The sequence below is a fragment of the Atta colombica genome, unplaced genomic scaffold, assembly GCF_001594045.1.
Source record: "Atta colombica isolate Treedump-2 unplaced genomic scaffold, Acol1.0 scaffold254, whole genome shotgun sequence".
Lineage (NCBI taxonomy): Eukaryota > Metazoa > Arthropoda > Insecta > Hymenoptera > Formicidae > Atta > Atta colombica.
In genome coordinates this window covers 1,969,562-1,980,645 of record NW_017259353.1, presented here as the reverse complement: position 1 = coordinate 1,980,645, position 11,084 = coordinate 1,969,562, and the positions used below count along the sequence as shown (strand labels likewise).

At 30.1% G+C, this 11,084-nt stretch overlaps 1 protein-coding gene across 1 annotated transcript in view; it reads left to right on the top strand.

The window, feature by feature from the left end:
* The window catches only part of LOC108689071 (homeobox protein ceh-19-like), a 10,706-nt gene extending 390 nt beyond the window's left edge, over positions 1–10,316 (top strand). Inside the window, exons 2-5 of the mRNA XM_018195675.1 lie at positions 650–772; positions 5,830–6,056; positions 8,186–8,322; positions 10,106–10,316. Coding sequence (XP_018051164.1) covers positions 650–772; positions 5,830–6,056; positions 8,186–8,322; positions 10,106–10,316 — 698 coding nt within the window. The remainder of the gene's footprint in view (positions 1–649; positions 773–5,829; positions 6,057–8,185; positions 8,323–10,105) is intronic.
* The last annotated feature ends 768 nt before the right edge of the window (positions 10,317–11,084 follow it).

Genomic DNA, 11,084 nt, shown 5'->3' with positions numbered 1-11,084 from the left:
TTTTAAATTGTATTTTTTATCAAATATTATATTATAAATCATTTATTACATATATAATCATGAAGGGGAGGAGGAGGGTTTAACCCCCCGAAATTTTTTATTAATTATTTCATTTTGAGAGAGTCTCAAAGTGAGTTAGTACACATACATAGTCCACTTACATTGATCAATGCCTAATAATGTAAAAATTACATGTGCAAAAAACATTTTTCCTTTTCAAAATGATGCACGAAGAGACAATAAAAGTTATAAAAATATCCAAATGGAATTCATTAATGTTAAAAATTATTGTAAATCACAACAACAAAATTGGTACATTGACTTTCTTTTCATCGTGTAATGCCAAAATCCTTTTTTTTTATTGTCATTCCGATTGGTGCACCTATATCCCTGGGTTGATAGAAAACCCTTCCGAAAAAAATTTCACGATATGCCCATACATAATGTGATATAAAGATCAATTTTTTTGAATAAATGTTTGATTAATGATAATTTTTAATCAATATATCTTGTTATTATACGATTGAAGATAATTTTATGATATATTTTATATATGGCAAAGTGTAAATTTTTAAAATTTCAAATAGACTTTATAAACAATCTTGATGCGACACAATGATAAAAATTAAATAAAATAACACATTTGCAGGTAATGAATTGGAGAGAAGAATGCTTGTTGCACCTGATTCATCAATGTCAATGGCGGAAGAAATCGAGCTCGACGATACCGACATAGTATGCTCGATATCTCCTGAACCAGAGATGTATTATGGTGAGTTTAATTAAGTCCATTACGCTCTATTACATTTTCTAACAAAATCGCATAAATGTATAACGTAAAATATTCTATTTGAAAGTATTTTTCCTTTTCTATTGCTTTAAATTAAAGTAAAAAAAGAATATTTTCTCAAGACACAAGTTGGCATTAATAATAAAAAAAATAATTATAACTATATTCTAATTGCATTTTTTACATGTTTAAATCATTATTTAAGATCACAAAATTGATTAGAATCAACATTGAATTAGAAGTACTTTTTCGGCTTATTTATTATAGTAGAATATATTCAAGTGTCTAAATAAATAACGGAAATACGTTTTATTTTTTAAGTATATTTTAAATTATAATTTGTTAAATATTCAATAGCATAGCATTTTATTACATGGATATATGCAAAGAGTAAATTTGCTTATATTTAATGCCAAAACCAAAATTTTCACAAGTGTAAAACACTTGTATTTATTTTATTAAATCACTTAATTTATCAAGTCCTTTTGTCAAGAACAAATATAATTAAAATTGTGGCAATATTTCAATTTTATAATAATTATTGTAATTATTAGCTAAATAATTATTGCCTTTATTGCAAGTATTATACAGAGAGTATTATATATTGAGAAGTATTTAATGCACATATAATATATATATATTTGTTCCGTTTAATCAGATAAAACCATACATTCACCGATGGCAAAACCGGTTTTTAATCAGTTTTTAACAGTTAAATATTGTTAATATGTCGGATGCGTCGCAAATATTGTTTATATAATTAAACATTAATGATATCTGCGTATTACCGTAGTTAGGCAAATTTAAAAATAATCTTATATTTTAACAATTCTGCTAAAGATAATCAAATTTATAAATATTATATTCTTTTCGAGATTATAATATTTACAAATAATAATTATATAAATATATAAATATATAAATAATATAGTTGAGTAAGAAGTTTTTTAGAAGTTTTGACTTCAAAATAGAAGTTATTTCACGTTTACAACAAAATATAAATAATGAGCAAGATTATATTTGAAAAGCAAAATTTTATAATTATTTAACATTGACAGTTGCCTATGTATTATCAGGAAGTTTTTCCGAATTTTCATTCATGACATTTATTATCCATAAAATCTTAATAATGTTAATAGAAAATAAAAATAGTCTTCTTAAATAATGATAGCGCAAGTATACATGTCAGAATCTTCAAAGATTACTTCGAGTCTTTGAACTCGAGAATTGTATACCGTCGAGACCGATTTTGCATCGGCTGGCAACATTATTACGGATATTAGAGAAGCTAATTGTTATAAAATCTACATGAGACGTCTCTTGCGGTAACGAATCTGTAAAATCGCGCGGAGAGGACTGTCGCCTGTGAGTTTGATCCATTACTTCCTGCAGGCTCCACGCCTACTCAATGTTTCTGCTCTTCGTCCACTATTTATCTGTCTCCCCTGCTAATTCTGCCATGCAACAACTCTCTCTTATTTGCAGTTAAGTGTAAAACAACGGTGATAGTGAAATTAATCCACAATTTTTCTGAAATATTATTTTCAAAATTGTGTTTATAATCATTAGAATTGTTTATATTTTATATTGTAACTTTATATAAATTTGAAAGTCCAAGAAACGAAAACTTTTTTTAAGACATGGTTCATTTATTATTTCTATATACAGTTCATCATACTATACTATTGTAATTTGCTTAGCAAATCTTCACATGAAATTATTTCTGAGAACAATTACTGCCAAAATACGGTCGCTAGAAACAGCATTGCATTTAATGTATTTCAGTTATCCGACATGGCATAATAGAGAACCAATTTATGTTTTATGAATAATTAATGAGAATCGAGCGACTTAATTCTACGGCATCTCATATACGCCTTCGAGGATTTCAACGACTAATTTCCATCCGAGGGCACGTAACCATGTCGTGATTTACACACCGTAATGGCCGACGCGATAAATTCGAGATCTAAGGAGAGGACAATTCTCGTTTGCGCCGTTAGGACTGAGACATGTGGGACGTCGCGTCCAACTACAAAGCCGTCAACGTAAATCTTCGTGAAAGAACAACATAAAGAGCAAGGAATGATACGAGAAAAGCATTTCTTGAATGAATTCATTATGATATCGAGTGACAATTTTTTAAATCTTTTTACTTCGATATTATATCTCTCAAAATATTATCGATATTATGAATGTATTGTAGAAATTGAAGTATTAAATATCTAACGTCTTTAAGTGTCAGAATGAATATATTTTCTTATTTATGTTATTAATAAGTTTGTTGATAATTGATAAGTAATTTAATTGTTCAGATATCATTAAGATCTTGATTGGCAACAAAAGATCCTAATTATAAAGTCTTCGAGGCAGATTTGCCAATCTTCGCGACTTGCATATAAATTAATTATGCTCGGGGTTGATGTCGCATATGAAATGGCCAGCAACGTCAGAATAAGATTTGGTCGCGCTTTATCTCGTACTTCTACTCTCGTGCCATTCGTCATCGAATAATTAGGGGACAAGTTCGCCATGGCTCGCGGCAATTAGGTAAACTAGAAGGCGTGGTATTCTATTTCCGCGACGCGTTTAACGTGTCCCTGTTCCTCGAGCGTCGCTCTTCTTTGCCCTCCGTGTTGTCGACTCCTTTTTGCGGCCGTTTCCTCTGCACCAATCCTTTCCTACTGCTTTCTAGAGCTCGTTCGTCAATGCAACCGAGTCAGAAACTCGACGACAAATGAGCCGTGCTCGCTCTTTGCAGACTCTTTTTTTTCCCCTTCTTTCTGTGTGCTTCCGGTTGTGAGCAGGTTGTGATAATTAAATATGCATTGTCAAAGGAATAATCCACTAAATTTAATCTTAACATCTATGTATAATATATATTATATGAATATGTATATTATAACCAATATAATTTGCCAAAATATTATTTAATTTTAGAGTTATATATGTTCTTAAATAAATACAAACTGATTAAAATTATTTAATAATTTATAATAATAAATATACACATAATAACAAATATACATTTATGTAAAAGTTAAATAATTTTGATCAACTTATTTTTATGTTTAATTGATATTCATGTGCTAGATTCAGTGTACTATAAATTAATATATCTTTGTTTAAAATAATTGAACAATTTTTTTTTAAATCAAACATTTGAGAAATATGAAAAAAGTTTAATGTTTGTTAAGACAAAAAGAAATTTGAAGTTTTTATATTATACAGAGTTTCAATATTATATTCTGCAAATGTATCTAAAAGATACAGAAAGTGATCCAGAAACGAAATATTACCACAACAGCTGACATGATTTTCTTTTGGGATGTGGATAACTACATCCAGTGTGCACGTCAGTAGTGCGTTTCACGTGAAGTGAATTAGAGATGGTACAGTTTTAGCCGACAATTCTGCAGTACGACTATAGGCGAGGAAGCCACAAAAAAAGCGCGAGAAATGCGACAATTACGTCGCCATCTGACAATTAGTAGCCAGTAAACGGCGCTTCTTGGCATAATGTCGCCGCGAATAGCTTTTGCGGAATATTTATTATCGCAGTGCACGAGAAACCACCTGAACCATAAGTTGAATTTTCCCGTTTTTCTTCCCGTAAATCGAATAGTTTTCTATTAAAATAACTTGCCAATGGATTTAAATAATTATGGAGTAGATATTGTTTTTATTTTAAAGATTTTATAATTGTCAGTTTTTATTCTCAATTTTATTCTAATTTTTTTACGCTGATATATTAATTGGTTTTATATAATCATTTTAAGAGTACAGTCTTAAAATGTCATAAATCAATCACCAATAAAATTATTGTATATTAACAGCTAAAATATTACTTGAAACTATAAGAATAATAATAATAGACTAGCCTTATATAATAGATATAATTATAATTTCAATTTTCAACTTGTAATCTTAGTATTATTTATATATAATTGATAAATAAATTATATTTTTTTGAAATTAATATTTCAAATTAATTAGCACTGCTGTTTGGAAAAAAAATTTGAAAAGTTGTTGAAAAATTCTCGAGATTATTTCAACGACGATCAATATTAGTAGCATAATATTCTCAGCGTTTGTGTGTGTGTTCGAAAGCGTGAAAGCTTAGTTGACTGTTACGATGCCACACTTTTTCGTCAGATGACGAATGGGCAGATAATTAGAAGATGATCCTTCGACGCTTAAGAGACCGCGGTCTTGTTTCTAACCGCCTAAAAGCAAGCCCGAAGACATTTTTCATGACACGCTCGACGTCGTGTATGGCAAGTCTTGTAAGCCGGGATAAATATAAATATAAACAACTCGACGTACAAAAAGTCATGAGATTGATGAGAAAGAGGATTCCATGAGAGTAATTGGAGTCCGCTCGCACTTAACAGCATGGGTTCACACGTATTATCCTTCTTTTAAAAGCGATTAAAAGGATAAAGATATGGTGTCCGCGAAATATACAGCAGATTGTGAATGAATGATGACGCGATTTCTCGTATCAATTATTTTCATCCCGTTGTGATACTTTCTCTTTCCCATGTCGAGGAACTTGCGTTTTAAAATTTGCAATACTTAAATAATCGTCATATTTTAGATAGTTTACTTCCGATATATAGCATTCGTTTGTCAAAAAAGCATTTAAATAACGCGTCGCATAAATATTGTCGATACATATGCCACGGAAAAAACTATTTTGCTGAAGTATCTAAAAATTTAGTTAGATACATATTTGAAAATAATTCTGTTAAACCATTAAAATAATTATGTAACAAACTCAATAAGTAAACATAATAAGCAAAAAATTTTAATGTTCTAGCAACCAGTTTGAGTGTCCCATATAATTATTTTGATAGTCTAATAAAATTATTTTCAAATTTATATTTATAGTTAAATTGTTAGTTTACTGATTTTCCATTAATTGCTTGCAGAATTTGAAGAATAAAGAGCTTTTATTTTAAAGAGCTTCTGTTTTAGCAGAGCTATTTTATTCGTGTTACTTACTCCAATATATAAGGGACGGAATATTTTTACAGAGGCGTGCACCAGCAGTAGTGGCGCGAATTCAATTACGAGCACGGACAGGGACATCCAGGAGAAGACTGTCGCCGCTATTAGCGACGATGAAAGGAAGAAGAGACCACGTACAGCGTTCACCGCCACGCAAATTAAATCCTTGGAGGCGGAATTCGAAAGAAATAAGTACTTGAGTGTGGCAAAACGGTTGCAGCTGAGCAAAAATTTAAAGCTCACGGAAACGCAAGTAAATATTTTATTTTCCATAATTTCTTCTTAAATGAATTTTTCTTTTTAAAAGATACTACATTATAATATTATATATATTATAATTTTCAAGGCTAAATATTAGCTGTCTTTTCACTCTAATTCTTACAAACACTATTTATAATTCCGCTGCTAACCAGTTCAGTATATTCCTATATTAAGTTCATGTTATAAACAGTTTTATAATGAAATTGGATGATAATAAGTCTAATTATAATAAGTAAGAGAAATTCTATTTTCGGTCAAAGAAAATCATAATGTGCTTAAATATTTCAGTGTAAATTTATATACATATCCAATTTTGCAAATCGTGCATCGAAATATTTCTCTTGAAACATCATAAACAGAACTAGAATAATAAATAAACAGTGAACTTTATAACATACGTATTGAGAAGCTTGCTACCGTGGAAATAACCGAGCCTGAGGATTGTTTGATTTTTCCCCTTGCAAGTTTTTCAGTATATTATAGAATTCACTGATCATAAATAAGTTTAATTGGAACAGAACGCAGAAGATTGAAATAGTATATCTGAAAACAGGATATTGTATTCAATAAATCGCGATAATGAGTTTGACTTCCTCAAAGACCTTTCTCAACACCTGAAGAAGTTTAACTCTGTTGTACTTCGAGTTCTTTAAAATCAACTAATTCTAAATTATGAGCCTATGGAGCACCATATGTGCAGGCGCCAAGTCGTGGCGCCATGGGGGAGGATCATCCTTTAAAACCAATTAGCACTTCCACCCTTCTTTCTCGTGAACTGATATGGAAGGAAGCTTTTTGTTATGTATTTAACCTTTTCAAATGTTTTTTTTTTTGTAATCGGAACTCGACCATAGTATTTAAAATAAAATAAAAAGAAAGCTTTACGCAAAAATATTTCGTATAATTTAAAGCAGAATATTAAAAATTATTTCATAAGTTATCAATATCATATTTACAATAATTTAATAGATTTCATTCTTTAGTCTAAATGCATTCTATAATTTTCTTTTTTCGTCTTTCTCGTGATATCTTGCTCTTATTCCTGCATTGTCCATAATCATGCCACTTTCTGTAATATTATCTTCTAATATTAACCGATCCAGAAAGAGCAGTCTATAATTTTCTAACATGACGATTCCTTCGCAAAGCTCGCAAAGTGCAATGGTTGCGTAAGTCTCGGCAATGCACTTTGTAGCGTGCGCTTAATACTCACCCGCGCTTTAAATTAATTAATTTATGACCCGCACCCTCAATACTCGCTATTGCAGAGATTGTGCCACGCCGTCATCGCACAGTTACTTGCCGGCAATTATTGCCAGTGCCGGTCGAAATATCGCGAACGAGCCGGATAATTATCTCTGCAATCGCGGTCGAAAGGAAGAATGATCGGACGACAGATCAGAAGCAAGAAAGAGACGCGTCGTGTCGCAGACATAACTGTCACAATATTTCTCAGAGTTAACGAGCCAGTTCGAGAGAGCCCCTATTTTCCCCTTCTCGTAAGTTCCAGCCATCTCGTACGTTTCATCGTCGCGAGGCTTGCATCCGCCGCGGAACAAAATGTACCGAGCGACGGCTGTTGCGCGCCGTCGAGGCGACGAACCGGAGAGGCGTCGATTTTTTAATTAGAATACGTCGTCGGCTCCTTATGTCGCGAACTGGCTGGTACTGCTGGTAGACACTCTTTGAGAAATTTTGATCTGTATAAAAGATGACATTATTTTTCTACAATATGCTACTGTTCATTAAAATTGGATTATAAAAAGAACAACATTTTTTAGCAATTTCATAAATAGATCTAAAGTATATAAAATCGATCTAAATTAATCGATAGAAATTTAAATATATATTCATCCATATTAATAAATCTCGTATTAATTGATAGACAATTACATAATACATTCTATTTCATTTTTATTTATGTTTATTTATGTTAATTATAACATATACGTATTATCAAAAACGACATTAGAACTTATATGATCGAAAGCACTAGCAGTAACTTTTTAATACAAATTTACCGTTAATACTTGATCTCAGTTAGTCTCCTAAATACTTTAATTAATTGACAAACTTCCATTATTTCATGCATCATACATAAACCTCTCTTAACTTTTACAGATAAAGATATGGTTCCAAAATAGACGGACTAAGTGGAAAAGAAAGTACACTAATGACGTCGAGCTATTTGCGCAGCAATACTATTCGAGCTTAGGAATTCCAGCACCACGACCAATTTTTGTCGGTGATCGCTTATGGTATAGATTTAATAAAAAAATTTCAATAGTTTTCAATAAAAGCTTTCTTCTCCTTGTAAAGGAGATATTATTCGTCTATAACGAAGATGGATCTTTAATTCTTAAATAATTCAATGTGAATTATATATATATTATATATGTACATGCATATATATATATATATATATATACCATATTTCTAATTCTTCGAACTGCGCACCGAATTAATTTTCCAGATTATAAATGCTATTAAACTATTGTAATAATATCACAAATTAAATTGACAAGCAATTTTTAATAATTTAAAATGCTCAATTAGAGATTAGAAAGATGTTAATATACTGAAAAACTGTAAATAAATTTATTGCAAATATTATCTCGGTCGGGAATCAAACTCAGATCTCTTGCATTTCGTACGGCGCACAATGAAGCGAAACGTAGAAAAACGGACATAACTCGAAGAAGAAATTCTTCATTTTGTATATTTTATTTATTAAAAACATTTATTAAGTAATGATTCCGCTGACGGCGGGGAGGAGGAGGAGGCGAAACATTTGTAAAGAGCTCCAATTAGGTAGCATGTGGACCTAATTCACTAGCTGATAAGTCTAGGGCCCGGTTGTTCTACCTTTTAGTAAATCTTATCTGTTGTAAGTAGCAAAATTACATTCACATGCGCGGATTACCAAATTTATCTAACAGATAAAAATAAATCATAATAAAAGATGAAATACAACCAGAATAAAGTGGAGAGCATAGACTCTTGCACAACAAATAACACATAAAGCTTAAGAAATTCAACCAAAGTTCTTTATTTTATGGAAAGGAAGGAAACAAAGGACTTTGATTGGTACATTTTCTTATGCATTACATGCATTTTGTTATGCGTTATGCAAGTATCTGTGCTCCCCGTCTTAATCTCAGAGATTTATATTTGATTTTGATATTTGGTAATTCGCTATCTTAATTATCAAATGGAGCTTTTTGATAATCTCTTAAAGGCTCCTTAAAAAATCGCGTATGTGGGCGCAGGTGGAATTGAATCCGGATCTATAGATCGCGAGTTAATCTCAGCGAGCGACAAGCCATTTGACTTTAGAATACGCCTCGGTATTTTAAAAGCATAAGGATTCTTACATAGAATGCAAGAGATTCGGCCGAAGTAAATATTTTTCGCAATAAATTTATTTTCAGCATATTAACATCTTTCTAATATGATGCCTGATTGAGCATCAAATTATTAAAAATTCACGTTGAATTGTTTAAGCATTAAAGATCCACCTTCATTATAGGCATTTAATTCTAATTTTTATTGATTGTGTTCTCACAGTCTAATTAAAATAAGATTTTTATTGTTTATATATTATTTGTTTTGCGAGATTTTATTACTAATACATTTATATAAATTTTTGCGAATCTGGAGGAAAATATAGTTAAAAATATAATTTTTTCATTTTTTTAAATAATAGACAGAAAATAGTAGAACAGAAATTGATATAATTTGATTGATTAATTTTAAATATTTAATAATTATAATTTCTTCAAAAGTTATGAGAAGTCAAAGTTACAGTAAAATACTTAACTTTTTAAATTAAAATTTAAACAAAAATCTTATTTAAGGAAAAAACTGATTCAACTCAATCACATAAGAAAAAAATAAAAAAAATGATTTAGACACAATGATTCCGTAATTTTAAAAATACAAATACAAAGATGAATAATTTTGTTTCGCAAATACAATCTCCTTCTTAATTCTTTAAATATAAATTATGTTTTGTATACACTAACATATGTTTTCTTGCAGGTTTTTCAACTATCCGGGACAATCACAATCGGGAATACCATTTCCGCAGCATTTAACACCATTGCCATTACCCCCTACATTACCTATTATTCAACCATTGCCCAGTACTCTATCGATGAGGCAACAAACATCTATCTTTCAAAATGTACCAACTAGTCACCTCTCGCATCATCTAACTCAGAGATTGGATTTCAGGCATCATGATCCTTAGCTTTTGGATAAATTCGTCTCCAAAATTATATAATAATCGGGTCATTTAAAATTAATTAATAATTCTTTACGATACGCAATACGAGGCTATGAAACCAGACTTGTTTGCTAGTGATAACGATCGCTTACAAGTAGCGTACTTGTTTTTTTATAACGCATATTGCAACAAGATATCGATCGATTATGTAATATGTATAACCTAATCATTATTTTAATTTTTTAGTAAAGTTAAATTATATGAAATATTATCCATATTTTAATTTTTCACTAAAGTTAAATTATATGAAATATTTATATTTTTATTAAACATATAGGTTTATGAATATTTTTTGATTTTAAAATAAATTCGAATAAATATGCTTGATGAGAAATAAATGAAAAAATGACGTTTTGAGCAACTCATGTTTTCTTACATCATAGAGCAACCGAGATTTATATATATTTCTTTTAAACAAATAAAATTAAGTTTATTGTGGTTTATTTCTTATTATCGCCAAATATATACAGGTTCATCACATCTCCAAAGGATAAATAATTTCATGATAAGATATTGAAATGTAAAGATATTAGATTATAATTTAAATATATTACTTGGGTAGGAAATATATATATGTTAATATAAATAAACTGCTTTAGCACAAAATACTTTTTGAGCAAATGTATTTGTTACGAAATTCGGCGATGAAAAATATGTGTAAAGTAAAAATAATAAATTGCTATAATAATAAAAAAAGTAAATTTGTACAACTATCTTTTCATGTATGCATTT